Here is a 27,882-nt window from a genome sequence, read left to right as displayed (position 1 = left end):
ATTTAAAATGCTCAAGCTGATGATGAAACAGTCTTAACCTTTGTATCAGTGAATATACGACATGGATATTCCTCAGTATACATTCCATGAACACTCTCTGGTAATATTTCCCATTTGAATTTATTTAAACTTGGTGCTACAATAGGTTCACCTTGTTTTCCCAATATTTCCCCCTTGATGACATTTTCTGGCAATTTACTCAAAGTTGAAGTCAAATTAACTACATTTCCTCCTTCGAAAGTACTCAACTCTTTAGTTCCCTTTTCACCAACGGATATTCTTGGATGCTCACTATTACCCAATTGCAATAATCCTGATAATTTAGTTTGGTTGAAACCATGTACTTGGGGATAATTTCTTCTGAAATCTCGTTTGAAATATGGATTTCCCTTTATGTCACCAGCTGGGATTGTTACTGGATCTTTGTAAGCTTTAGCTTCTGCTATTCTTGAACCTGGTGGTGGGTTTCTATATAATGGAACAAACATATTTCCTGATGACCTGTTTGGAGCTAATACCAAGAATTCTCTCAATTTCTCCCATATTCCTCTTGGTCTACTAGTGTATTTCTTCCATACTGGTACTGGCCCTCCTGACATGGTTGTGTGTGTGAATATATGAACAGATGAAACACTTTGAAAGCTAGCCAATAACGACTTTTGATAATTGAGAAATGTTTTTCCTTTCAAATTGGTAGTGCGCACAAGATCAATTGGTTTGGGATTTTTTTCAACCAATGAAATTTTTGCGAGTAGTAATATGAACTGAGCTACCAGTTGCTATAGATAAAATGCTAGTTATTGGAGAAGTGATTTGTTGTCTAGGCAAAGGAGCCACAGATCAAGAGACTAAATTGGCACCCGAATAACCCTAAGAAGAGGCTTATGGATATCATCAATAATAAAGTTACAAGTATTCACTTAAGACATGGTTGTCTACAATTTGGTGCAGATATTTGCAAATATCTTGAAATCTTCAAGACTATACTTTGCAGTACTCTGTAAAAGTAAGTTGAGTTGTCTTACTACAGGGTTTAAAAGTGATGCATGGGGCAGATGGAAAAGCTCACGCCCTTTCTAAGCTTTCTTCGTATTGTTTGATCAACGGTCTGCCGATCTCTATCGAGGCGTCCAAACTGTATTTATGTACGATTATTCGTAAACCAAAATTTCAAATTCGCAATTGGTGGGTGGTGAGCCACAGTTGATATTTAAATTAAAGATTAATTGTATTGTTAGATCCTACACAAACCTAAATTTCACCATGAATCTCTATTTCTGGAAATGTATTGATTTACGGCAGACATAAAGCACCACAGTATAGAATGTGAATCCCATAAATTAAGTGGCAAGAAGAACAATAGAAGGGTTATATCTTATCCGTCTCGCCTGAAGTATGCACAGTCCCTTATTGTGATGTACTGTGTACGATACTTTTAACTTGTCGAAATTTCACCACTTTCTCAGACGATAACTGGAGAGCAAGGAAAACCTAGCTAAAGCTTCTGTGGTGGATCTACGTAGAGCAATCTCGGGTCTTTTGACCTCCGCAAAAAGATTATCCGACAAAAAATAGTGACAGCACCAAGAAATAAAGTGATTGAGTGAAAGGACCTAAAAAGAAAGTTTCGTTAGACTTCTAGTTGTAAGATTCGTACCTCTATTCCCATTGGGGTTGCATTGCTACTTTCTCATAACTGTTTTTTCTTGTCTGTTGTGTTTCTCCGTAAAAGAAGATGAAATTTGTTATAAAATAAGTATGCACGATTAAATTAAATAAATAGAAAAAAGAAAAGAAATTTCTAAACATTTAACTGAGTGAAAAGTGTGGCACTGGGGGGACTTAAGTCAATCACGTCATAATTAAGACAAATATAGTTAGACAAATTTATCTAAACGCCGAAACACAGTGACGTAGCGAAGAGTCATAAATCTCATCAAAGAACTATATAGATCTCGCATATTGGAAACACACACGAAGAGTATTTGCTTCCCTGCACTAGCTAAGCTGGTACACATACATCGAGTCCCTTGAGAATGCAATAGTCAAAGTTGTGGTCTCATAGTTTTATCGTCACCCAATATTCCCCGAATATGAAAATGAAAAGGAAGAAACGCTCTGTGAATGAAATAAAAGAAATTTCTTTTCTTAATTAAAACACAAAACCAAAACCATAAGTAAAACATTTTTCCATATTTGTCAATATGCAGTTTCACTTGCTATATGTAGGTCTTTTTACGTCCCTTCTATTGTTCTTTTTTCATGCATGGTCCCTTAAAGTATATGAACAACTTGGTCAATTTGGCAATCTTGATTGTCCTCCGTTCAAGGCAAAAGGCGATGAGACACAATGGAGCTTAAACGTTAGAGATCTTATTTTTAATCGGTATATAAAGACTGCAACCCCCACATCAGATACAACAGAATACATTTGATAACTCATTGAACTACTCCACTACAGAGCCAAGATGTCCTTATCCCCTAAAGAGTCCTCCCACTCCAAAACGGAAGTAGAGGAGAATTCTGATATCTCATCGTTTGACCCAGATGCCTTCTTGAAGAAGCAAATTGAAGAAGAGAGTGAACATTCCATAAATTATCGTAATTGTTCATGGCAAAAGACTGCTGGGCTCTTATTCAGTGAGTACATTTGTCTTGCTATTATGTCGTTTCCTTGGTCATATTCTGTTTTGGGATTGGGATTGGGATTGATTGTTACCGTCATTGTTTCGTTGTTGTGTTTATATACTGGGTTGATCATAAGTGATTATTGTGCTGCCTATCCCCATTTAACCAATGTTTGTGATATTGGACAACATTTGATTTTTGGAAAGAGATGGGTTTGGTATGCCACTGCAATTGCATTTTTGCTCAATAATACCTTAATCCAAGCATTGCATGTATTGGTGGGTGCTAAGTACTGGAATACTATTAGTGACAACACTACCATCTGTTCAATTGTGTTTGGTGTTGTCACCGCAATCATCTGTTTCTTGCTTTCTTTACCAAGAACATTCAGTCATTTATCAGGAGTTGGTTATTTTTCAGCCATTACTATGTTTATTGCCGTCATCTTGGCAATGATCTTTGCTGGTGTGCAGAGTCATCCAAATGGATACGATCCTTCAACTCCAGTGGTATGGCATGCATGGCCACAGAAGGGTGAGAAGTATGTCAACATCATGTCAGCTGTTTTGAATATTGTCTATACATTTGTTGGACAAATTACCTACCCTTCATTTATTTCTCAGATGAAACAGCCAAGAGATTTCCGTAAAGCCTTGGTTGTGGTTACAATTTGTGAATTGGTCACTTTCGCCTTGGCTGGTTCCATTATTTACGTTTACGTTGGAAACGCTTACATGATTGCACCTGCATTTGGTTCGTTAGTTGGTAATTTCAAAAAAATTTCATTCAGTTTTGCATTGCCAACAGTTTTGTTCCTTGGTTCATTGTACAGTAATGTGTCTTCCCAATTTTTGTTCCAAGAGATCTTTAACAAGGGCAGTGTACACAGAAATGAAAACACCTTGTTGGGATGGGGTGTTTGGACTGCTCTTAATGGTGGCTTGTGGATCATTGCCTTTGTCATCGCTGAAGTTATTCCATTTTTCAGTGATTTATTGAGTTTGATGTCATCGTTATTTGATTGCTTTTTTGGATTCATCTTTTGGGCATTGGCTTATTTCAAGTTGAGAAAATTGTATTATTACAAACAAGAAGGTGCACGTATCAGTATGGTTGAATTGTTTACTAGATCCAACTTGGTACAAAAAGTGGAATATGTGTTGAATGTAATAATATTCGCTTTGGGATTTTACATTTTAGGTCCCGGTTTATATGCTACTATTCAAAGCATCATATGGTCTTACGAAGCAAGTTTATACGGTTCACCATTTTCGTGCGTAAGTAATGGTTTATAATGACTAGAGTTAGATAATGTAATAATAATAAAAATGGAAGCGATAGGCACAGCTTATTATTCGTAGTAAAAGGGCATATATTAGATCCTATACAACCTTCATATTCAAGGGATCAACAAAAACATTTCAAGAAAAGGCAACGATTGAATTGATAATACACCTTAGACAATGGCGCACATAGATCCTACGAATCCCCCAGGAACAGTTGCGACCCAGTTATCTTTTCCAGCATTTTTCTTGTTAGCAGACGAAGCAGTGTTAGCATTGTTGTTAGTTTGTTGAGCAGCCATTGGAAATTGTTAGTTGGTTAGTTAGTCAATTGTTTGATGACGAAAAGAGAGTGAAATGTGATCTGGTTGTGGTGGTTTTCCTCTCCTTTTATATTATTTCCAAGCTTTACTCGAGCATGTTGGAAATTGATTCAAGAGGTAAGAATTGGGGTTGCAGAGTTGTACATTCTTTCTCTAATCTAGAATATACGGTTTTTGAAACAAACTCAAACACGCATGTGGGATATATGTGGTGCCTCTGTAACGGTTTCAAGGCCCCTCTTGTAAAGTAAATTGTTAGTGGAAGTTACTTCTTTAAGCTGCTGCAATTTCATCGAATGTGAAATATTTAGATTCATTTCTTGATTGAAATTCCCCGCTCGATTTAATACAATGGTAAATAAGGTACTTGAAACCCCAATGCTGAGTTTCAACCTGACATTGTGAAACAGGCTGAAATGCTTTGCAACATGTCTCCTAAAACAATATGATGTGATAATGAACACGAGCTTTCACCTCAAACGCCAAGCTTGAAAATGTAAAAATTTTCAAGATCTATCCGCTTGTCTCAAGCTTATTAATGCAGAAAGCCCAAAAGTTGGATCTCGTCTTTCTTTCGTTTTGCACCCATTGTGGTGACCCAATTAAGTAAAAAAATAGTCAATAATTGTTGCAAAAAAGAAAACCTTAAAACTCATGCAACTGATTTCAGTCCGTTTTTGAACACACGTTGCGTCACTAGATGTCGTCTCAGAACTTTAATTTACTTTAAGCATGTTAATGTTTTGCTTCACTATGAAATTTAGGTTTTCAATCTTATAATTTATTCAAGAATAGCATTGATGTGGTAGAACCATAAAGTTTGTAGCATTAGATTCATTTACATGAGTTGTAAGTCGTATGGTTCAAAATGAAAAGGAAGAGTAAAAAGCAGCATTCACACTTTACTCAATGAACTAAGTTACAACTCAGTAGACTCTCACAAAGCACATAGAGGAGGGGGGATATCATCACCCATTCCTCTTCATTCAACTTTTTTCCACATCGCATAACAAATACATAACTGATAATGGCTGTTCAACAAACCAATAACAATGCTAACACTGCTTCGTCTGCTAACAAGAAAAATGCTGGAAAGGACAACTGGGTTGCTACAGTTCCTGGGGGGATTCGTTGGTTCTATGTGCACTACTTTTATAATGATGCTTTCTTAGAATGACGATGCTGCTTAGCAATTTTACTTCTTTTCTTTCTACGTTGAACATGGTTATTCTATAGTCTTTTATAGGGACCCCAATATATGAACTTTTTACCAAATGAAAATTGTAGTGATTCTATTATAAATTATTTACAGAGTAAGTGGAAAAATTCCCCACCAAAGTAGCATAGTCTCTTTTTGAGAAACGGTATGTTCTTTGGAGTGTGTCACCTCGGTTGAGATGTAGGGGCGATATTTTCCAAACATGAAATGTGGATTGCACGTGCCACATTTCCAATAGGGGATCATCCCCTGTATTGTATATGATCATCTATTATCTATAATGTGTTTTCCTGTGTATCCCAAACAATTGTAACTGGTCCATCATTTACCAATGCTACATCCATCATTGCCCCAAATTCCCCATCTTTAACCTTTTCTTGACCCAATCCTTTCCTCAATTCATCCAACAACATCTCGTATAACTCTTTTGCACCGTCCCCTTTGGCTGCTTTATGGAAATCAGGTTTTGTTCCTTTTTTGATTGTTCCGTACAACGTGAATTGAGAAACTGATAAAATCTCTCCTTGAATATCAACGATAGACTTGCTCCATGGTTTTCCATACCATTTGGTGGCTGTCTCCGCCGGCTGTGTCATGTCTTCAAATATGCGCAAGGAAAGGAGTTTCTTGCTTAATTTTAATATGTCATCCTTGGTATCTGATGTTGAAATACCAACCAAGACCATGAGACCCTTGCCAATTCTAGTAAATTGAGTAAGTACATGGACACTTGAGCCAACATTGATATTTTACATACGATGATATTACTTTCTCGTCAACTGCGACAGAGGCATTTTTGACTTTCTGTACAACAACTCTCATCCTTGTTTATTGGAGTGTCCTTTGACGGTGAGATTACGTCGAATGAAAAGTTTCGCTGCTGTTAAATACCTTGATGTGGGGGACCGATTTTTTTTTTCTTGGTTGAATGTCGGAATAACATCAATGCGCTCTAGCACAACTTTATAAATGGGCAGAGAATAGAGATCATTATCAAGTCTACATCAAAATCAACGATTGTAAGATATACAAACATGTATTATAATCTACACAACTCCATATTTAAGGCGATATGGTGTATTCAATATAGACTCATACACTCTTAATTAAAGTAATAGCAGCGCTGAAGAAAATGAAAGCGAACGAAAACGCTAGCAAGACCAGATGTAGTTAGTGTTATCTGTTAGCATCATTTAAACAATTATGCATATAGATCCAACTAGTACACCAGTAAATTTTCTGACCCAGTTGTCCTTTGCAGAATCTTTTTTAACAGTGGTAGTTTAGCGTTGTTATCAGCTTGTTGAGCAGCCATTATTTGTTAGTTATTTGTCTTGTTTGATGTAGAAAGAGATTGAAAGCTGACTTTATAGAAAAATCACCAGATATTTATAATAAATTGGAGTCGGTTTTAGATTGTAATAATTTCTAACAAAAGCTTCGAGTTGAAACTTAACACGATGATTAAAAAGGTTGGATGTTTCAAAAGCCATAGTTAACACGCCTCTTCATCTCAAAAGTAGCAAGCATTGCTAGTCCCCCGCTGTTTCAAAAGACAACTCAATATCTATAGTTCGCCAAATTCGGCCCATTCAAAGCCAGATTTCCGACGACGTGTTCTCATTTCTTTACTGATTGCCGGTATTTCTAAATCCATCGTCGCTTACTAGTATAGCTTTATATTGAAATACAAAGAAAATTATTTTATCTCCATTTTACTCCAATTAACGCTCATTTATCGATCATCACTAAGTATAAATTTACAAAAGTACAAAATAGCGGAAACAATTTCATCACCAACTGGTTCAATGTATTTAGCAGGTAACAAGAAACCATGACCACCAGTATCACGCAATTTAAACTGATATGCCCAAAATGCACGATTATGGTACATGTAGTCCAATCCAGAACCTGACCCCAAATCAGGCAATAAATCTGAATCCTTGTCAATACATGCAGGTAACACATTGTAATTAGTTCCCAGTTTCATTCTTATTGATTTGGCAATACCCCAAGCCAATTCAATCAAATTCTCCTCATCTCTTGGCTGCTGATTGCACGAATATGCATAGGGGTACAAGATCTCTTGTGAATATGAATGTAAATCGATATATCCATAAATACTATGGTCCTTATTAGTATTGTTCAAATATGCATCCCACAAGCGAGACTCAAATGCTTCAAAGGGAAACTCCCCACTGTATTCTTCACCACAAGCCCAATCGGATGATTTAGTCCAATGGTAATCATAAGAGTGGTCAATATCGATACCAAAACATTTTGGAATAGGCGTTTCTTGACGGTTTTTACGCCACAATCTGTCAGTTGTCCAAGTATACTCATATCCATCCGGATTAGTTACCGGAATAAATAAAAAGTCCAATTGGGTTAAAATTTTTGAATTGGGCCATGTGCTGTAAAGTTTAATCAATTGATATATCAAGTACAAGGTACTAGATACTGAGATCCATTCACGAGCGTGAACGCCACCAGTAATTACAATAGTTTTTTTATCATTGTGCTCCACATCGTCATTTGGTGCTGAAAAGTGAACAACATTGAGCTTTCTGTGCTCAAAACTTTCTCCAATTTCCTCAAGTTTAACAACATCAGGGTAAGTAGACTGCAACAAGTTCAACCAGGAGTCAATTGTAGTTAAATCACGGTATTCCCTAAAGAACAACTCTGATTGTGTGTGAAAGTCCTCATCTTGTGTGACAATCTGCTGCCCATGCAATGGGAAAGTCTCATAGATACGTTGGGGTAAATCCTCAATAATTGTGTGGTAGTCCAAAGAGGGAAACTTTTCGATCAATTCCACAAGCTCTTCCTCTTTGATTTGGATATCAATTGTTTGTTGAATGTTGTTCTTTTCCCATTTCTTGAATTGGACGTCCTTTTTGGCGAGAAATTCTTTTAAGGAGGGGGAGTTGGCGTAAGAAACCCTGATAACCACATCATCTTTATATTGTAGCAAATCAATGGGGCGATCCTTCGGATCTAACTTTGAGTAGTGGGTATGTTGATGCAGCCGTGCACTGAATACATCTGGTAAGGTAAATGGAAATTGGAAAGACCAAACTATTTCTAGTAGAAGGAACAGTGCTAACAAAAACTTCATCTCGATCAAAAGTGTTCTGAAGTGTGACAGTAAAGTGCTTCTGTGGCAATTAAACAACTATGGGACAACAAAGCTATGTCGATTGAGGTCAAGTTGATTGAATATAAAGAAAGGAGATTGCGTTCTCCTCTTTAATTTTCAAATGCTAATTGATGATAATATTTTTTCCTTCTCCAATTTAGATAAGATTTGTCTTTACCTTGCTGGACAAGAAAAACAGCAAAGATCAACAGTGGAGCTGAGATCAGCTTGCAGACGTAGATGAGGATAAACAGATTTCGCAGTTAAATTGTTCTAATTGTGTTGAGTGCAACAAACTTGCTAGCATTAATTGCATTCTATGGCTTTACTTTCGGAAGCTTTTTGAGATTTGTGGATCAAATGTGTAGTTTCCCTACATATGGGAACTCTCCTCGGTGTCCTAGCAACCTGGATTGTGGTTATGAGGATGAAATATGTACTGGAAGTTCCGGCTGGAGTGGTTCTTCAAAACGGTGGAGGTTGTTCCATCAGATCCTCAATCATACATGAAAATCTTCACCTTTAAATTCAAATTGAATGAGACAGTAATCCATCTAGGGCCCTATTATTGCTATGAATCTTCCACCTGATTTACGCTTTAATTAATCAGCTTCGAGAAGGCTACAAGTTTGCACCCATTTGAAAATGAATAATTACGGACCTGCATAGAACGACAAAATTTTATTGATTTTTGAAAAATTACGCAACTTTTGACTCGTGCTATCATCAAAGAAGGGCCCTTTCACTAACCAAGCCAACCCAACAACACCACAATGCAGAGGAGATTGATAAATACTTCAGCTACCCTTCTATTAAGAAGATTGAGACCTGCTGCAAATACATTCCGTTCATCTACGCCTATTGCTCGTTACTCAACTGTCAAGTCAGTTCCATTTACCGCCGACACATACTTCTCCAAGGTCCAACGAGATCCAAAATACAAGAAGCTCGATGCCTCAGACTTGGATTATTTCAAATCCATCTTACCTGAAAATGGTATTGTCACCGATGCCGATGATTTATTATTCTACAATGAGGATTGGATGAGAAAGTATCGTGGACAATCAAACTTACTTCTTAAACCAAAGACTACTCAGCAGGTTGCTGACATATTGAAGTACTGCAATGAGAAAAATTTAGCAATCGTACCCCAAGGTGGAAACACTGGGTTAGTGGGTGGATCAAACCCAATCTTTGACGAGATTATCGTCTCCTTATCTTCATTGAACAAGATTAGATCTTTCGATCCAGTCAGTGGTATCTTGAAAGTCGATGCTGGTGTTATTTTGGAAAACGCAGATCAATATTTACTGGAACAGGGATACATCTTTCCATTAGATTTAGGTGCCAAGGGTTCATGCGAAATTGGTGGTAACATTGCATGTAATGCTGGTGGGTTGAGATTGTTGAGATATGGATCTTTACACGGTAGTGTGTTGGGACTAGAGGTGGTATTGCCAGATGGTACCATCTACGATTCCATGCACTCCTTGCGCAAGGACAATACTGGATACGATTTGAAGCAATTATTCATTGGTTCTGAAGGTACATTGGGTGTCATCACTGGTGTCTCCATTCTTTGTCCTGCAAGACCACAGGCTACAAATGTTGCATTCCTTGCTGTCAAGGACTATGAGACGGTTCAAAAGGTATTTGTTGAATCGAGAAAGGAGTTGGGTGAAATCTTGTCTGCATTTGAATTTATGGATTTAAAGTCGCAACAATTGACCAAACAACATTTGGGTCTCGATCACCCAATTGAAAGCGGTGAATATCCATTTTATGTCTTGATAGAAACATCCGGATCCAACAAAGATCACGATGACGAGAAATTAGAAAACTTTTTGGGAAACGCAATGGAGAATGGATTGGTTGAAGACGGAATTGTTGCTCAAGATGAGTCACAAGTGCAAAGTTTATGGACATGGAGAGAAAGTCTCCCAGAGGCAAGTGCACTGAATGGAGGTGTCTACAAGTACGATGTTTCAATCCCACTAAAGGACTTGTACGGTTTGGTTGAAGCAGCTAACGAAAAATTGGCCGAAGCCAACTTGGTTGATTTTGAAGACGCTGCCAAACCAGTTGTTTCCGCGGTAGGGTATGGGCACATTGGTGATGGAAACTTGCATCTTAATGTATGTGTTCGTAAGTACACACCTGAAGTAGAGTCAGTATTGGAACCCTTTGTTTACGAATGGGTTTCTTCAAAGAAGGGTTCAATTTCAGCTGAACACGGTTTAGGTTTCCAAAAGAAGAATTACATTGGATACTCCAAAAACCCAACTGAGGTTGCGTTGTTAAAGCAAATCAAGCAGCACTATGACCCAGCAGGAATCATGAATCCATACAAGTATATATAGGTATATTTATAATTAGTTAGACAAGTTCTCATATTACATTATCGTTATACGTGGTATTAGTAGTGCTGCCTTTATTGATAAAATAACGGTTTAAGATCTACCCTTATATCCTATTGCATTCCTCCTACAAGTCTAGGATAAAGCATTTGCGGGGTCAAATTGCACAAAATTGCAAACGTTGCAATGCGTCGTATTCTTCGTGAAAACCCAAGCTATAAAGTTCACTAGATGATTCATAGGTTGTTGTGAAGCTGTCCACCTCTACATTGGTGAAGGGTGTCTATCAGCAACTTGCCGCAGATTCATAACTATTTCTGTTCTGCAGCATGGAAGCTCGGATTTCGGATGTTATTCGGGTGTTCTCATATACGCAAAGAAAAAAAAACACCAAATTTCTACCGACCAAAATAACTCAAAACGTTTCTTCAAATGTATTTAAATCAAAGAGTCAAGATGTAATGATGAGGGGTTACGTTTAATCATATAGATGAATGATGGAGATAAATTGTAGTGTATTTCCGCTCTCGCTCCATTCACCGATGATGTTGGTTTTTCCTTTGCACATTAGTTTCTAAACCAGTACCAAGCTATCCTTTTTATGCGGTTCCAAACATCGATTTCAGGGCTGTAGGGATTTCAAAAGGTTAAAAAAAAGCTGGGGGGAGAACATCCTCCTAGTAATATTTCTCTCCCTAACTTTGCCGATGAGTGCGGATATATAGGGAACCACAATTGTATATATATATATGTATATATACTGCATACAAAGCTTACACCAAACTTTAGACTCTCGGACTAATTCCATTTTAGTTCTGCATATCTCTTAATAATAATAGCTATTGTTTATATAACATTAGAAAACTGTTAAAAAAAAATCGTCGGTTACGAGCTCAAGTCATTTTCTTGCCGAGGAAGATAAACTTTCTCCACAAAAAACCAAAAAGGTCGTGTGGAGGATGCTTACGCATCATGACAAAAGAGTATTTATAACAAATCGCTTTGCCATTATATCCTATAAAATATTCAGTCTCACGTTTCAGATATTCTTGTTATAATATATTTGCAAAGAGGCAGAAAGCTTAATTCTTTTTCCAAAGAACATATTCAAATAGAACTTCATTCTATATTCCCTGGTTATTATGGCATCATTATTCAACGAAAAACCAGAACATATCTGGAAAACCATCACAGAGAGTTTCCCTCTCGACCAAAGTGTGACTAGTAGAGCACTTCCACTTCCAAATTCAGAAGTGCCAGGGTTTTCACCAATTTACAGAAACGCCTACTCCCAGAAAGAATTGAAAACTGTCCCTTATCCTGGAATCACCACCTTGCATGACACATTTGAACTTTCAGTTGCAAATAACGGCCACAAGCGTGCTCTTGGTCACAGAGTTAAAAAAGCTGACGGTTCGTTTGGTGAATACGTTTGGCAAGATTACAAAACCGTCCAACAAAGAAGAAATAATTTGGGTTCTGGTATATTCTTTGTTTTACAAAATAATCCTTACAAGACCGACAGTGAAGCACACAAGAAGTTGAAGTATGACCCATTGAGCGATGATTCCTTTGTTTTAACAATTTTCGCTCACAATAGACCTGAATGGGTGCTTGCTGATGTGACTTCAACTGCCTACTCAATCACAAACACTGCATTGTATGATACCTTAGGTCCTGACACCAGTAAATACATTTTAAACCTCACTGAATGTCCAATTATTTTGTGTTCCAAGGACAAGGTCAAAAGCTTGGTTGAATTGAAGGAACAAAATCCAGAAGAGTTGAGCAACTTGATTTGTCTTGTGTCTATGGATGACTTAACCACTGAAGATGCTGTTTTGAAAAATTATTGCCATGATCACAACATCTCCTTGTTTGACTACAAACAAGTTGAGAAACTAGGTGAAATTAATCCATTGGCCCCAATTCCTCCAAAACCAGAAACTAAGTTTAGTATTACATTCACTTCTGGTACCACTGGTGCAAATCCAAAGGGTGTTCTTTTGACCCACGAAACTGCAGTTGCTGGTATTACATTTGTCTACTCTGGGATCACATTACCAAGAGCCGATGCCGTCTTTTACTCCTTTCTACCATTAGCCCATATTTATGAAAGGCAAGGTATCCATTTTGCTTTGACTTACGGTGCTGCTATTGGATTCCCACAAGGTCCTTCGCCATTGACCTTATTGGAAGATATTCAAGTCTTGGAACCAGACTATTTGGCATTGGTACCAAGAGTTTTGACCAAGTTAGAGGCTGGTATCAAGGCACAAACAATCAACAATGATGAAAAGCCAATTTTGAAGAGTTTATTCACTAAAGCTATCAATACCAAATTGGCATTGCAATCTAACCCTGCTAATGAAAACACAAACCCTTCCCATTTATTATACGACAGAGTGTTGGGTTTGTTGCGTAAGAAGTTGGGAATGAAGAACCTTAAAATTATTATGTCTGGATCTGCTCCAATCAGTCCAGAGACTCTCAAGTTTTTGAAGGCTTCTTTGAATACTGGGGTTGGTCAAGGTTATGGTATGAGTGAAACTTTCGCAGGTGTTATGGCCAGTTCTACTTTCGAAACTGATGCCAGCTCGTGTGGTCCTATTTCCGTCACTACCGAGTGTAAAACAAGGGACTTGCCAGCAATGGGATACACTTCTAAGGATGAAGGCGGTCCAAGAGGTGAGTTATTGGTTCGTGGACCCCAAATTTTCCTTGAATATTATAAGAATCCAGAGGAAACTGCTAAATCCTTTGATGAAGACGGCTGGTTCTACACTGGTGATGTCGCCCGTATTGACTCAAAAACTGGACGCACTTATATCATTGATAGAGTTAAGAACTTTTTCAAATTGGCTCAAGGTGAATATGTTACTCCAGAGAGAATCGAAAACACTTATTTGAGTTGTTTCCCATACATTGCTCAATTGTTTGTTCATGGTGATTCTTTGAGAACTCACTTGGTTGGTGTTGTGGGAGTGGACCCTGCGTCCATCACTCAGTACATCAAGCAAAGACATGGTGAAACCATTACTGATGCTGCTGATTTGGTTAGATTCTTTCAAGATCCAAAGCGTAAGCGTGAATTGTTGGTTGATATGAATGCATCACTCGGTAACAAGCTACAAGGATTTGAGAAATTGCACAATATTGAAGTTGATGTTGAGCCATTGTCAGTGGAGAAGAACTTGATCACACCAACTATGAAGATCAAGAGACCAATTTGTACCAAATATTTTAAAGATACTTTGGATAAATTGTACGAAGAAGGCTCACTTATCAGAAATGATAAATTATAGATTTTGTATATTTTGAAATAATGTAAATTAAACTTTTAAGTCATGATTGTAGTTGTTGACCTTGACTAATTCGTCATGTTGTGAGCATTTTGGTGTATTTGGTAATATAACCGCTAAAGTTGTCCTTCGACGTAGTTGATTTCAAAAGGCGCTTCGACAGACTTATATACGCGCAATTTCTCACAAATAAATTAGGTCCTGTATATTACTTTTACCCCTCTCATAGGGACATACAGGCTAAAAATAGTAGTTGCGTAGATAATCGATGAAACGCTTTTCCTCCCCACATGATGTACTTCAATTATAAAAGTTGTTACTAACTTCCCTTTATACAGAAAGAAAGCAATGGCAGTAAGAAGAGTTAACAATAGCTTAATAATGTTCACTTCTCATAGCCCTATTAATAGATGTCAAAAAATATAACTTGTATGAACAGCTACTTGCTTAAAGTGTTGATGATAAGGGTTCTTACTCACGTTTTTGGTATCAATTGTCCATACTTATTACCCATTTCATCTAAGTTAAGTTGATTGTTTTGTGGTTTGTGGTTTGTGGTTGGCATCACAAACCGGCGATAAGCTCCAATCGGGTTTATTAGTGATGACGAGTTATTGCTTGCACTTTGACTACTCTACTAAATAAGGCTGTAGTTGAACCATCCAGTAGTTCCACCACTTGGGCTCACGACTCTTTAAAATGTACACTTTAGTAAATATGACTCTGCCCATCGTCTTTGACGTCTAAGTTTTGGTGTATCTTTAAAACCGAAATCGAAAATTTGTAACCCCGCAAAATTATTTCAAACTTTGTAGTGTGAATAATACACAAAAACCATAAAGAACTGAAGGCACAATCATAGTCAATTAAATCAATTAGACTGTGTTAGAGAATCATATGTATAGAGAGTAAATTGAGTGAAGCCACATGAATATGAAAACCATTTACTTGTGAAAATATTAACGACGTACAATAATAATAATGGAAGTTTTCATTTTAGTAACATCGGTTCAAAACTCTAATTGTTGGGGACACACTTTAAGTTTGTTTGAATTGAGGGGTTACTGAATGAAAAGACGCCAATTTACAACTATAAATTGACTGCAATCTGCCCTTACTTGTCAGGATCTTACTTCAAAAATTTCAATTTTCATCCACACCCTGCTAGCCATCACCCAAATCATGTCATTGATTCAAGAGACGCCTGAGCGTATCTTTGAAATGCTCAAAGAAAAGTTGCCTCTCGATTCCAGATTAGTAGATAAGGCAGTTGCTCTTTCCAATTCAGAGGAAAAAGGCCATTCACCAGTTTACAGAAATAAATACAGTCCTGACCAGTTAATCACCAAATTGCATCCATCTTTAGACACTTTGTACGCATTGTTTGAGTTTGGTTACAAGTTTAGTGAAAATCAAAACGCATTTGGAACTAGAGAAAAGTTACCTGACGGGACATTTGGCAAATATCAATGGCAGGATTATCACACCATCAAGCAGAGAAGAAACCATTTGGGCTCAGGTATATTCTTTGTGTTGGAGAATAATCCTTTTAGAACAAACAGTGACGTTCATCAAAATTTGAGCTATGACCCAACAAGAAAAGGGGACTCATTCATCTTGACCATATTCAGTCACAACCGACCAGAGTGGGCATTAGCGGACTTGACATCAATTGCCTACTCCATCACCAACACAGCATTGTATGACACTTTAGGTCCAAATACAAGTAAATACATCTTAAAGATAACTGAATCACCTATTGTGTTGTGCTCTAAGGAAAAAATTGCTAATTTGATTGAGTTGAAGAAAGAAAGTCTGGAGTTGGTCAATTTGATTGTGATTATTTCTATGGATAAGTTGGATGGTCCAGAAGATGCTCGCTTGAAGAGTCTTGCTGCTGCAAATCAAATTGCATTGTTTGATTACGAGCATGTTGAAAAGCTTGGAGAAGCCAATCCATTGGCACCCATCCCCCCAACTCCAGACACCAAATTCACAATCTCGTTCACCTCTGGAACCACGGGAGCAAATCCAAAGGGAGTTGTATTGACTCATGAAAATGCAGTCTCAGGCTTAGTTTTCAGATATGGAAGAAGTTTCAATCCCGGAGCCACAAGGTTGTATTCGTTTTTGCCAATGGCACATATTTATGAAAGGGCCAATATTCAGTTTGCATTGAGTGTCGGAGCAGAAATTGGGTTCCCACAAGGGAAATCACCTTTGACAATGCTTGATGATGTGAAGGAATTACAACCGACTTCTCTTGCAACAGTTCCTCGAATTTTGTCAAAGTTAGAGGCTGGTATCAAAGCAAATACTATAAACAACAATGCAAAGCCAGTGGTTAAATATCTTTACACTAAGGCCATCAACGAAAAGATGAGACTCCAAGCACAAGCAACCGAGACAGACAGTAATGCTAATCATTTGTTTTATGATGTGTTGCTCAATGCCTTGAGAAAGAAAATGGGATTAGGTAGTGTTACAGTCATGTCCACAGGTTCATCTCCAGTTAGTCCAGAGACTATCAGATTTGTGAAAGCAGCTTTGAATGTGGGAATAACTAATGGTTACGGATCAACTGAGTCTTTTGCAGGGTTTGTAAGTAGTAAGCAATTTGACCATAACCCTGGCTCCATCGGTGCCATTGGAATAACTGCTGAGTGTAGATTGAAGGATATACCAGAAATGAACTACACTTCAAAAGATGAAGGTGGTCCAAGGGGAGAATTATTATTAAGAGGACCACAAATTTTTAAGGAGTACTACAAGAATCCGGAAGCCACGGCTGAAGCATTTGACAAGGATGGCTGGTTCTGCACCGGAGATGTTGCTAGAATTGACACTACACGCAACAATCAAATTTACGTAATTGATCGTGTAAAGAACTTTTTCAAGTTGGCACAAGGAGAATTTGTTACGCCAGAAAAGATTGAAAACACGTATTTGGCAGCAAACCCACATATACAGCAAATATTTGTTCACGGAAACTCGCTCGAATCGTATCTTGTCGGTATAGTTGGATTGGATCCAGCAACAATTGGAGGCTACTTGAAAACCAGGTTCAATGATGAAATCAGTGATAAGAATGATATGCTCCGTTTCTTGAGTGCTCCGAGCAATAAGAAAACATTCCTTTTGGACCTCAATGCTGCTGTTAAGGGGCAGTTACAAGGATTTGAGAGGTTACACAATGTGGAGATATATTTTGATCCATTGACTGTGGAGAGAGAGGTTATCACACCAACACAAAAGATCAGAAGACCTATTTGTACTAAATTCTTTCAAGAAAATTTGGCTAAAATGTATCAAGAAGGATCAATTTTAAGGAATGAAAAATTGTAATTGGTAAAGCAAGATAAATTGTACATCTTTGACTTGAAAGGTATTGCTTGATTCTAGTTCTTATTCTAGATGATTGATAGTTAATCATTAGTGTTGTATATTAGATTCTATTGACAACTATATGACTTTATGAAAACAAACGAGCCTCTCTATTCTGTATCTGTTGAGATACAACTGTGGTGTACATAACTATGCAAGTATCGAATTTTATTATAAACATGCTGTCTACAGTCTCCGTTGATACAGAGGCAATATCTACAAAGAACTTTCAAAATGAAGTTATTTTGAGTAGTTTCTTAGCCCTCAACTTTTCATCATTGGAATTAGTTTTGAATTTTGACTAGCAATGCCAAATTCCGAAAGATAATTTTACTACAGCACTCTTTCAAAGCTGAAGAAAGTGTTTTTGTGGAAGAACGTTCTATTCTTGTTGATCGAGTTGGAAAGTGATATGTGTAAAGTTTGCTATTTTCATAATAAGAATATTTGGGGGATTATAAGCCCTGTCACTTTGTTATGTCATTGAGACAGGTTGTATGTACCACCAAATATTGTTTTCAGTTTGAGTCTGTTTGGGATATAATATGGTACCGGCTGTAAGAAAGCTCCATAAGTATAGATAGAGCCATAATAACCAGTAACACACCATGATTTAAACAAAACGGAATTCGCAACCACATATTTGCCAAAGAATTTTCCTTTGCACAATTACAGATAGAAATTGAGGTGCTTGTCTTTGAGATACTGCTAGTGCTAAAAATAGCTTTTTAGTGCCGTGCTATCAGCTGGCCCTTGTGAAATTTCACAATTGTTTTCCATCACTGACACATCACCCCAATGATGAGATGCGCAGTTACGAATAATTCTCTGAGTTTTGTGAATTGAGCCACAATAAAACGCTTCACGTAATTACACTGTGCAGTTGGTGTCTATTTTTAGCACAATCGTTTCATTTGAAGCTAAACAATGTAAATAGCCATCGAATGATTGAAGAACAATCTTTGATAGGTGGAAAATACTTTGAGTACTAAAAACTTGGGAATGTGGTGTAATTACGATACAAAATCAATCTTCAATATGTTAATTATGCAGTGCAGCCTAAATCAATGTAATTATGCATTTCTGTTGGTTGGCTTGCATTATCAAGGTACACTGACCTCCTGAAAGTCTATTGTTCGAAAGTTGCACCTGCCAAGAAAAACTTTTATACGATGTAATAAAGTGGCTAAACAACCAATAGTACTGTAATGGTTGGTGAGTCCGTTCTACTATTGTAGACATGGTACGATAGAGGAAACAACAATATCGCAGTTCACATTCTAGAAGGGAATAGTGACATCATATACTCGCGGTTATGAGTGTTACGAAGTTAAAATGTGTAAAACAATAAATCACATTCATTGGACCATTTTACATGAGCCACGGCACGAATTCGAGCAGGAAAGACTACCTCCACCAATAATTGTATTCCACAAATACTAAGTTACACAAACCAGTTCTAAAAACGTTTCAGGTTTTACTTCTTAGGCAAGCTATGCTAAACAATAACTACTTTACACCCGAAAGGGGATAAAAGTAGCTTTAAGACCTACATAATATGAAAGTGTTGAAGGTGTATGTGGAAGCGACTCATTTAGAGCACACTCACTTTAAAGCCCATCGTCCTTTTTTGTTTATCATTGGAAGAGATAAAATTAGCTTTTGTTATATCTCAAAACATTGTTATCAAACAAGGCAAACAACGTAAAAAAATGTGGAATTATCCATCCATTGTTATTGATATCTCCCTTAAAGACAAAGTGGTGCAAAACAATATCCTACACAATGAAAAGGATGTAGTATGTGAACATCTCAAACAATAGCTAATAATTGAGTAAGTGGATTGCATGAGTCAAGGAAATCAACGTTGCTCATAGAGATACGGACACCGGATATCCGTGTCTATTTGATTCAAAAAAAGAGAAGGAAGCAAATGAGGGTCTTTTTCATGTTCTTTGGCTGGATTAGTGGCTGATATACTTTTAAAGGTGCCAAGAACTTGTCAACCGAGCCTTGAATTTGACAGATTTCACCGGTGCGGAAAACGCAACTTTGAAGATAAGCATGCAATCACAAAATTAAAGGTACACAAATCATACTTAGAACAAACTCCAACCTTATTGTTTTGAAATCATGTCAACAATGAAATTCTGTTGATCCTCGGTGATAAAACCTCGCACAAGTGATAAATATCACAGGTTAATGGGTTCCCTAGATGTGAAATAGTCAGTTAAACTAAATACTTTAGGCTTTAAAAAGCCACAATTGTCAAACAATGAAAGGATACTTACGCCCGACTAAGCGGCATCAAAGTTATTAAGCCCCTTTCATGTACTCACAGAATATAAAAACCCCTCTCTTGTATCTTCATTCAAGTCCTGTTTTCATTAATACGTTACTAATCCTTGCTTATAAAAAAGCGTTACAGCAACGACAAATACTACTAGCTAATTTTATTATGGTTGCAATTATTACCTTAACTCGTCAAGTTTTACTTACCCTCGCATTGGCTTTACTTGCGCGAGGTGCCGCTATCCCAGAAGAGGTCGCTAAGAGAGATGACAACCCTGGTTTCATTTCTTTGGACTTTGACGTTCTTAGAAAACCATTGAATTTGACCCGAGCGCTTCTCCACCAGAAAAGAGATTCTATTTCCTTGTCTTTGATCAACGAAGGTCCATCATACGCCGCTAAGGTTGCAGTTGGCTCCAACAAGCAACAACAAACTGTTATTATTGACACTGGCTCAAGTGATTTCTGGGTTGTTGATTCGAATGCCCAATGTGAACAGAATGTTGATTGCACAAGCTCAGGTACATTCAATCCATCTTCTTCCTCTTCCTACCAAAGTTTGAGAGCTGACTTTGCTATTCAATATGGTGATGGATCTACATCAGAGGGAACTTGGGGTAAAGACACTGTCACGATTAACGGAGTGTCAATCACTGGACAGCAGTTGGCAGACGTCACTCAAACCTCGGTCAATCAGGGTATTTTAGGTATTGGCTACACCAGTAATGAAGCTGTGACTGATACTTCTGGTCAACGTACCATTCAAAACTACGATAATGTCCCTGTAACTTTGAAGAAACAAGGTAAGATCAAGACCAATGCTTACTCGTTGTATTTGAACTCCCCTACAGCAGAAACAGGTACAATCATTTTTGGTGGTGTTGATAATGCTAAATACTCAGGTCTGTTGATTTCTGAACAAGTGACTCTGTCGAACCAATTGACCATCTCACTTTCATCAATTGAGTTTAAAGGTTCATCATTCTCAGCCGGAACAGATGCTTTGTTAGACTCGGGAACCACACTCACATTTCTCCCTAGTTCCCTTGCTTCACAACTCGCTGATCAAGCTGGAGCTTACCTCGTTCAAGTGGGTAGAGACCAATATGCCTATTTCATTGACTGTAACACTGATACATCTGGTTCAACAGTTTTCAACTTTGGAAATGGGGCAAAGATTACTGTACCAAATTCAGAATATGTTTATCAAAATGATGATGGTACTTGTCAGTGGGGTATTCAACCATCAGAAGAAGCCATTTTAGGTGACAATTTCTTGAGACACGCATATCTCCTTTACAACTTGGATGCTAACACAATCTCAATTGCTCAAGTCAAGTACACTACTGACTCTAGTATTTCTGCAGTTTAAAACCAATTTGCTGGTTTCGTTCCCAGGGCTTTTAAAAGTCTGTTTTATTTTTAGTTGTTTCGTTTTACAATTTTGATTCAATTTATTATTCCTTTGAAGTATCTCTCTGTATGTGTGTTTCTATATATCGATCTTGGTGTACAGGTTCAAAAGGAGGTATTCGCTTTCAATTGAATTAATGCAACATAAAGTATTTCCTATGTATTAACGAGATAAAAACACTATTTTCTATCACAGTCTTGAGTTTAGATTATACTAAGATCCTAGTGAGGGATTTCAATTGGGTAAGCACCAAGATGAGCAAATCAACCAAGTATACAACAAAATCATATAATTCCAATGGTATCGGGATCAACTTTAACGGAAGTTTATTAACAAACAATTGAAACTTGACCTCATCTTGTGACTTCAAAAATTTTTCATCATTATAAGTTACTCCAAAAAATTGATAATCGATCCGAAGATATAAATCCAATTGATTTGAATTTGATAAACCTTCATCATTTAGTAACTCCCTCGTCTTGATGTACTCATGAGATATTCTAAATTCAAAAGGCAGCGTGGCTGGCCAACATAACTTGACATTCAATAAATCTTCATTGTTTAATAATGTATCATTGTAATTGTTTAATCGGACCAAGACAGTCTTTGATAATTGGGCAACGCTATCGTAGGGTAATGATACCACATTGGATTGATTCAAATTGGAGACTAGCTCGTCGTTGATTGATGCAATTGGATAGTCAAGTAATACCGATAGACTGGAATTTATATGACGCCAGGTTCGTTCAATTTGATCTATTTGACGAATCGGTTCTGAATGTAATGGAATGTCATAGTACTGAGGGATTTTAAGTAGGTAAGTTTCGGTATTTGCTAGACAAATGGGGATGATGTATAGTAGAACTAGCCAAAACATTTGAGTGCTAAAGGATGAGAGGAACAGGTTTTCGTGCGCGACATATTTTGACAAAGATTGCAAAAATGACCTTTACATTCAAAACAACTATCTAAATACTCATTAAACATTGCAAAAACAAGTTATTCTTTTCCTAACTCACGAAGACTCAATCTAACTTTAATCCAAGGACACATTTCCTTACACCACTCTTTAACTACTCCAGTATTGATTCCCAGACCAAAACTACTAACAACATCAAATTCAACTATTCTTAAATCTTCTTTACTTTGTAAAATTTCAACCAATCGATGCCAGTAAAAGATGCAATTAACCCTCCATCCCTTTAATACCAACAGTCTCAAACCAGGTAGCCCTGTACCACACAACACTCGTTTGAGAAATGCCTCATCTACTGTCAATTGTCCATTTTGATGTTCAGTTTCGGTCTTGACGTCATGGATAAGTTCAAGTGATGTAATACTTTCAAGACCTTTGTCTTGTCCAATGTTGAATATGAAATCGCGGAATCGTTCTGAGTATAAGAATGTGGATCCACCTTTGAAATGGAGACCTAGATGGGTCAACGTGTTGTTGTAATTGAAATTCTTTAGTTGAAATGGATAATCCCAATAACAGTCTACTAATGTTAATGATTCCAATGTTAATACTGGGAATACAATACATTCCGGATCCCAAGATAAGTGATATCCTTTTAGTTCCAACTTTTGAACCATTTTGAAATTTGCCAAATGTTCAATATTGAACATTTTTATAGAATGCATGCTTGGACTGCGTGTTAATATGCCTTTGTTCTTTGGTTCAAACATAGATTGTGTGTCTCTAATTGTTGGATCTGTATAAAGTGTCAATCGAATGATTGTATCATTAGATCTATATCGAAGCCAACCGGATGAATTTACAGTATTGATCAACAAATGCTGTAGCCTCGGCAATCGGTAAAGTACATCCTGAAAAACATCGACTTGCCATTCCCCATATGAAAAAGCATCAGCTATCCGTAGTTGATGTATTGTATATTTAAATTGTTGTAAAAAGGATGTCTTTCCTTCACTTTCATCAAGCAATTTGTACCATAATGTTTTCACATGTGAGAGCAAAAATGGTACCAACAACTGTCTGAATTGTTTATTCAACATTGACAAGATTTTCAAATCTTGTGTCGTAAGATGGGAAAAGATTATCTGTATAATATCACTTGGCAAATTTGGTAGTGTCAAAGTTTGCTTGGATATTTGACAAAACTTGGTTTGACCATTTTCTTCCCAATATTCAACACCTTTCATATCTGTCACCTATGTTAGCTCTCTTGTAAGTGATACTCCCATGGAATGTAATATGTGTGTGCTTTTTCCTCTGAAGAAATGTGTGACCTTCTTCAAACCCCCCTTGCATTTGGAGACTAGATTACTTTATCGCGCTTACTTATCGAAGGAGTAGAAAAAGAATAAAAGAACAACAACAAGAGGTTGAGTGTCGGATCTCAATGTCGCGAAGTTAAAAGAAATGACATAAAATACAAATCTCACTAAAAATGGAGAAAACATACCACATATACACCAAACAACCAAGTCAGAGCGTTTCCAGTGCTTAACTGACCAAATACTGGATAGAGAGAATCAAGGACTGACAATACTACAAACTACACTTCACCAACGCAATAAATGAACAGATGGTAAGCTGGCTACAGTTGTTACCCATCATTTTCAAAAACATTAAAGACGACTTTATTGCCAACTTTGTCACACGACTACCACTACTACTAGTAGTAGACCCTGACTCATTCGAACCGCCATTCACCAATGGTCTAAATGACTTTCTAGAAATGGTAAACCTAACTACTGTGGCAGACCTACAGCAATTGAATATCCCAGTAAGTTCAAGGGACTTAATATACTACACCATGATTGAATATGGTATCCTTCTACTATCAGTTGTATTTGCTGGTTTTGATATATTGTACAGTATGCTACGACTTTGTATGAGTGCAGTTGTTATTGGAGGGTTGGTTTCAGTACTAGCATTTTGTACAATTTGGTTGATTGTTACTTTAACTAGAAGATGGAAATTAATTTCAATGATTATCAGGAATAATGAATTTGAAGGTGTGTGGTAGAGAGTACATACGTATATATCGTAACGGTAATGGAATGTGCTCTACGTCTCATGTTAAAGTGATAAGTCTGACTTCTCCGACTTCTCTGACTCATGGTGCTCGGAATTAACCCCAAAACAAGAAAATCTCGGAGTTAAATGGGAAAAGAAAATATCTCAAAACATGTGGATGGATACCCAAAGGTAAGCTTTTGGTGAGCATACACCATTTTAGTGGTTATTGAACTTGATTGTGCTCGGTCAAAACCAACTACTCTTGGGTATAACACTACTCTTCGTGTAGTTGATTCTATCCACAATAGGTTCAATACATTAGCATATGATACATATGCTATTCTATTACGTAAGAGGGTTTATAATTTATTTTTCTTTTGCTTTACTAATACATACAATTTTGTATTGTCTCCCTTTTATTCCAGTAATAATTAATAACCATTATCAAATAGATTTTACATCAGTTATTCCTATTCTCTCTACTTTGAAGTATATATATGTATATATATATATATATATGTCTACTACTTCAGATACAAGTGATATACATAACAACCATACACCATCACCTACATCTATTTCAAACACAACTAATCAATCTCAATCATCGTCATACTTACATTCGCAATCCTTGTCACGCGAGCAACAGCCAAACTTTTTTAAACGATTTAGTAAATCATTAAATTTATTTAAGCAACAACCATCTACATTTGCCACCGAAACTGTTGATCAACATAACACATCCGAATCACCATCTAGTGGCTTAAAGAGGCTAATAAGTAGGTTATTGGGCAAAACAAATCACTCAAATACAGTTACTGTGAAAAAGATGGATAGTGGTGATAGAGCTGAACAAAATGCACCTGATGGAAGTGAGCAGGATAGACCGAACAGGGATGGAGGGGAGCTGCCGAATGTGAACCAGAATTCGTTAAATGAATCACCCATGGATTATGAACTGGATTTCGAGTCCAGAGTAGCTGAATTTTTCCCTGATTCCCTGTATCGAGATATACAGCATAACACAAATCACTTAGAAGAAACCACCCAGTCAACTACACAAGCAAATTTTGAAACAACACAACCACAACAACCGGGTGATCAAGCCGCAACGAATATTGGTGACAATCAATCTACTGATGGAAACAACACCGACAACATAAACAGTAGTAGTACCAACACCAACGATAACGAAAGCAACCAAACTAATCCAGACACAAACACAAATAACGCCACGTCTGACGCTCAGACAAATACAGATGACCCATTGTTGGGTGCTGACAACAATAACGACGATACTGACACCCACAACAGAGCAATTGTGATCACTGTCAACTACTTATTTTCCGACCAAAACCGTCCTGATAACCCAAATCGATCGGGTTCACTTGTACTTTCCTTACCCAACAATACCAATAATCGTGACCCTAATTCAATACAAGAGTTTATTAGAATTGCAACACAAATGGCTTATACATTGGTTATGAATGGCTTGCAGAACCAACCAAGAGGGATTACACGATCTAAATTTGAACTGTTTGAGAAGATGAATGTTCGTCATTTTGATGAAGATGATTCTAAAGTTTGTTCGATATGCTTTGAAGATTTTGATGATTTGGTGGAGGAAGGAGAAGAGGAAGAAGAAGATGACGATGATGATGGACAAGCTTCAGTTGATGATGAACTAGAGAATCAGAGTGGAGGTAATAAGGAGGAAGATAAAGAGGGGTACGTGGTGCGAAAGAGGAGAAGATTGGTTAACAAGACATCACGATTATTTAGAAGATTTTCAAGATCACATACAGAAGCAATTGAAGATGGAGAGAGACGTACCCCAAATGTTTCTGAAACCAGCTCAGTTAGTGATTATGCGACCCCCTTTGCATCAAACAACTCATCTGTTAGACCTAATATCGGAACACCAACGTCTTCAAATAACACATCACCCACTACAAATAGAACTCAACCGCTGCATCAACCTCAATCAACAACACAAGCGGCGCAAACAGCACATACAGCACAAACAGTGCAATCAGGGCAAACGAATCAAGGTGCATCACGACCTGTATATTTGATTGATGTGAAGGATCCATTTGGCCATTCCCCTATCAAAATGCCATGCAATCATATCTTTGGTCAAGATTGCTTAAGTGAGTGGTTGAAACTGCATTCGACATGTCCATTGTGTAGGTATTCTGTTGCTGAGCCGGTCGCATCAGAAGGAGCAAACACCAGTAGAGGAGGTTCTGGTGGTTCACCAGTTACAGGTTCAGGTTTAGGTTCAGGTCCAGTTCCGGGTCTTTTCCAAGGTGTAGGACTACCTCAAGCTCAACATCAACAAATCAACGGACAAAATTATACTTTCTACACCATTCCACATGAATCCCTTCCTGATCTTGATAATAACCGTAATAATGTTGGAGGTGGTAATGTTGATGATGTTACTCAAGCCAATTTTGCCAATCGGTTAGCTCTGTTGTTGAGACCCGCATTGATGGGTCAAACAAATAGTCAAGGTGGTGTAGCAGGTGCAAGTGTTGGACGTGATGATGCAACTAATGATGCTGCGAGTGATGCAGGTAATCCATCAATCGAACCGCTTTTGCGTGTGATGCAACAAGCAAGAGAAGCAAGAGAACGTATGGTGAGGGGTGAAACTGGAGAGAATAATTTACGATCTACCAGGCGTGATACAACTCAACCTCCAACGTATATTCAAGCATTGCGTAATCAAGGTGAACGGCCATTTGCTCGACTTCGAGATACATCTCCTGGTTTTGATGAAAGGATGACTCCAATTGGTGGAAGTGGGTTACAAGGAGATGAAGAAAGAACAACAAGGTCAAGAAGTATAAATACTGGATTTAGAGACAGAATGAGAAACAGAAATGGTCATCATGATGAAGATCAAGAACGTTCAAGGTCTTTCTTACCTGGGTATAGTGAAATTATGAACTATATTAGAAATGGGTTTTCGGGTTTGAGAAATACATCAAGTCGACTTAATGGAGATCACAATAGTGACAACGATGATAGAGAACCTGGTGATTTTGAAACTAGAAGACGACGTGAGATGACGTTACATCCTGGTGGATTGGTTAGTATGCGTACTGCTAATGGTATTGAAACTTTTACTGATGAAGAAGTTGAACGAATGTTGAATCGACAAGATGGGAGTGTTGGTGAACCTACGCTGAGACCACAAAGAAGGGATGCTAGTGCTAATGTTAGTGCTAATGCCAATGCCAATGCCAGTGCCAGTGCCAGTGCCAATGGTGGTGGCGGTGATGAAGATAATCAAGACGTGGATGAACCTCTAGGACTTATTGATGATGATGAGATAGAAGAAGGTAGAAGGGGTCTGCTTGATTCACTTTCGTACCATCGTCGAAACTACCGTTGAGCTGTAGAGGTGTCTTTGCATATGTTTTGCGTGATCTCTGTTTGTCGTTTGATAATGCTATAGAACAATTGGGTTGTTTGGGGTTGTTTGGGAAATTTGGTATTTAAATTGGAGTTATTGTCTTGAGAATGAGACATTTTCGATTAACT

The 27,882-nt window shown here is 37.5% G+C and overlaps 13 protein-coding genes across 13 annotated transcripts; 7 read left to right on the top strand and 6 right to left on the bottom strand. All coding sequences in view use genetic code 12, as the record gives it.

Annotated features, from left to right (window-relative positions):
* Window positions 1-11: 11 nt before the first annotated feature.
* On the bottom strand, window positions 12-599 carry CORT_0B03770 (NADH-ubiquinone oxidoreductase subunit; the record flags this gene model as incomplete). The annotated part of the gene is made up of 1 exon (XM_003867474.1): window positions 12-599. One exon carries the CDS (start codon window positions 597-599, stop codon window positions 12-14), a length of 588 nt encoding a protein of 195 aa, XP_003867522.1.
* A 1,869-nt stretch (window positions 600-2,468) lies between these two features.
* Window positions 2,469-3,923, top strand: CORT_0B03760 (hypothetical protein; the record flags this gene model as incomplete). Its single annotated transcript, XM_003867473.1, has 1 exon — window positions 2,469-3,923. One exon carries the CDS (start codon window positions 2,469-2,471, stop codon window positions 3,921-3,923), a length of 1,455 nt encoding a protein of 484 aa, XP_003867521.1.
* Window positions 3,924-4,084: 161 nt separating this feature from the next.
* Window positions 4,085-4,213, bottom strand: CORT_0B03750 (hypothetical protein; the record flags this gene model as incomplete). Its single annotated transcript, XM_003867472.1, has 1 exon — window positions 4,085-4,213. One exon carries the CDS (start codon window positions 4,211-4,213, stop codon window positions 4,085-4,087), a length of 129 nt encoding a protein of 42 aa, XP_003867520.1.
* Window positions 4,214-5,728: 1,515 nt separating this feature from the next.
* Window positions 5,729-6,275, bottom strand: CORT_0B03740 (Dtd2 protein; the record flags this gene model as incomplete). Its single annotated transcript, XM_003867471.1, has 2 exons — window positions 5,729-6,155; window positions 6,211-6,275. The coding sequence occupies 2 exons, from the start codon at window positions 6,273-6,275 to the stop codon at window positions 5,729-5,731; spliced, it is 492 nt and encodes a 163-aa protein (XP_003867519.1).
* A 913-nt stretch (window positions 6,276-7,188) lies between these two features.
* On the bottom strand, window positions 7,189-8,574 carry CORT_0B03730 (Ecm14 protein; the record flags this gene model as incomplete). The annotated part of the gene is made up of 1 exon (XM_003867470.1): window positions 7,189-8,574. The coding sequence occupies one exon, from the start codon at window positions 8,572-8,574 to the stop codon at window positions 7,189-7,191; it is 1,386 nt and encodes a 461-aa protein (XP_003867518.1).
* A 794-nt stretch (window positions 8,575-9,368) lies between these two features.
* CORT_0B03720 (Aip2 protein) lies at window positions 9,369-10,955 on the top strand (the record flags this gene model as incomplete). Its single annotated transcript, XM_003867469.1, has 1 exon — window positions 9,369-10,955. One exon carries the CDS (start codon window positions 9,369-9,371, stop codon window positions 10,953-10,955), a length of 1,587 nt encoding a protein of 528 aa, XP_003867517.1.
* Window positions 10,956-12,094: 1,139 nt separating this feature from the next.
* CORT_0B03710 (Faa21 acyl CoA synthetase) lies at window positions 12,095-14,257 on the top strand (the record flags this gene model as incomplete). Its single annotated transcript, XM_003867468.1, has 1 exon — window positions 12,095-14,257. The coding sequence occupies one exon, from the start codon at window positions 12,095-12,097 to the stop codon at window positions 14,255-14,257; it is 2,163 nt and encodes a 720-aa protein (XP_003867516.1).
* Window positions 14,258-15,436: 1,179 nt separating this feature from the next.
* Window positions 15,437-17,599, top strand: CORT_0B03700 (hypothetical protein; the record flags this gene model as incomplete). The annotated part of the gene is made up of 1 exon (XM_003867467.1): window positions 15,437-17,599. One exon carries the CDS (start codon window positions 15,437-15,439, stop codon window positions 17,597-17,599), a length of 2,163 nt encoding a protein of 720 aa, XP_003867515.1.
* A 2,368-nt stretch (window positions 17,600-19,967) lies between these two features.
* CORT_0B03690 (hypothetical protein) lies at window positions 19,968-21,302 on the top strand (the record flags this gene model as incomplete). Its single annotated transcript, XM_003867466.1, has 1 exon — window positions 19,968-21,302. The coding sequence occupies one exon, from the start codon at window positions 19,968-19,970 to the stop codon at window positions 21,300-21,302; it is 1,335 nt and encodes a 444-aa protein (XP_003867514.1).
* Window positions 21,303-21,552: 250 nt separating this feature from the next.
* Window positions 21,553-22,221, bottom strand: CORT_0B03680 (hypothetical protein; the record flags this gene model as incomplete). Its single annotated transcript, XM_003867465.1, has 1 exon — window positions 21,553-22,221. The coding sequence occupies one exon, from the start codon at window positions 22,219-22,221 to the stop codon at window positions 21,553-21,555; it is 669 nt and encodes a 222-aa protein (XP_003867513.1).
* A 122-nt stretch (window positions 22,222-22,343) lies between these two features.
* CORT_0B03670 (hypothetical protein) lies at window positions 22,344-23,507 on the bottom strand (the record flags this gene model as incomplete). The annotated part of the gene is made up of 1 exon (XM_003867464.1): window positions 22,344-23,507. One exon carries the CDS (start codon window positions 23,505-23,507, stop codon window positions 22,344-22,346), a length of 1,164 nt encoding a protein of 387 aa, XP_003867512.1.
* A 386-nt stretch (window positions 23,508-23,893) lies between these two features.
* Window positions 23,894-24,337, top strand: CORT_0B03660 (hypothetical protein; the record flags this gene model as incomplete). The annotated part of the gene is made up of 1 exon (XM_003867463.1): window positions 23,894-24,337. One exon carries the CDS (start codon window positions 23,894-23,896, stop codon window positions 24,335-24,337), a length of 444 nt encoding a protein of 147 aa, XP_003867511.1.
* A 318-nt stretch (window positions 24,338-24,655) lies between these two features.
* Window positions 24,656-27,733, top strand: CORT_0B03650 (hypothetical protein; the record flags this gene model as incomplete). Its single annotated transcript, XM_003867462.1, has 1 exon — window positions 24,656-27,733. One exon carries the CDS (start codon window positions 24,656-24,658, stop codon window positions 27,731-27,733), a length of 3,078 nt encoding a protein of 1,025 aa, XP_003867510.1.
* Window positions 27,734-27,882: the final 149 nt, after the last annotated feature.

This window comes from Candida orthopsilosis, assembly GCF_000315875.1.
Source record: "Candida orthopsilosis Co 90-125, chromosome 2 draft sequence".
NCBI lineage: Eukaryota > Fungi > Ascomycota > Pichiomycetes > Serinales > Debaryomycetaceae > Lodderomyces > Lodderomyces orthopsilosis.
The sequence above is the reverse complement of the archived record's forward strand: the minus strand, read 5'-3'. Positions and strand labels throughout refer to the sequence as shown.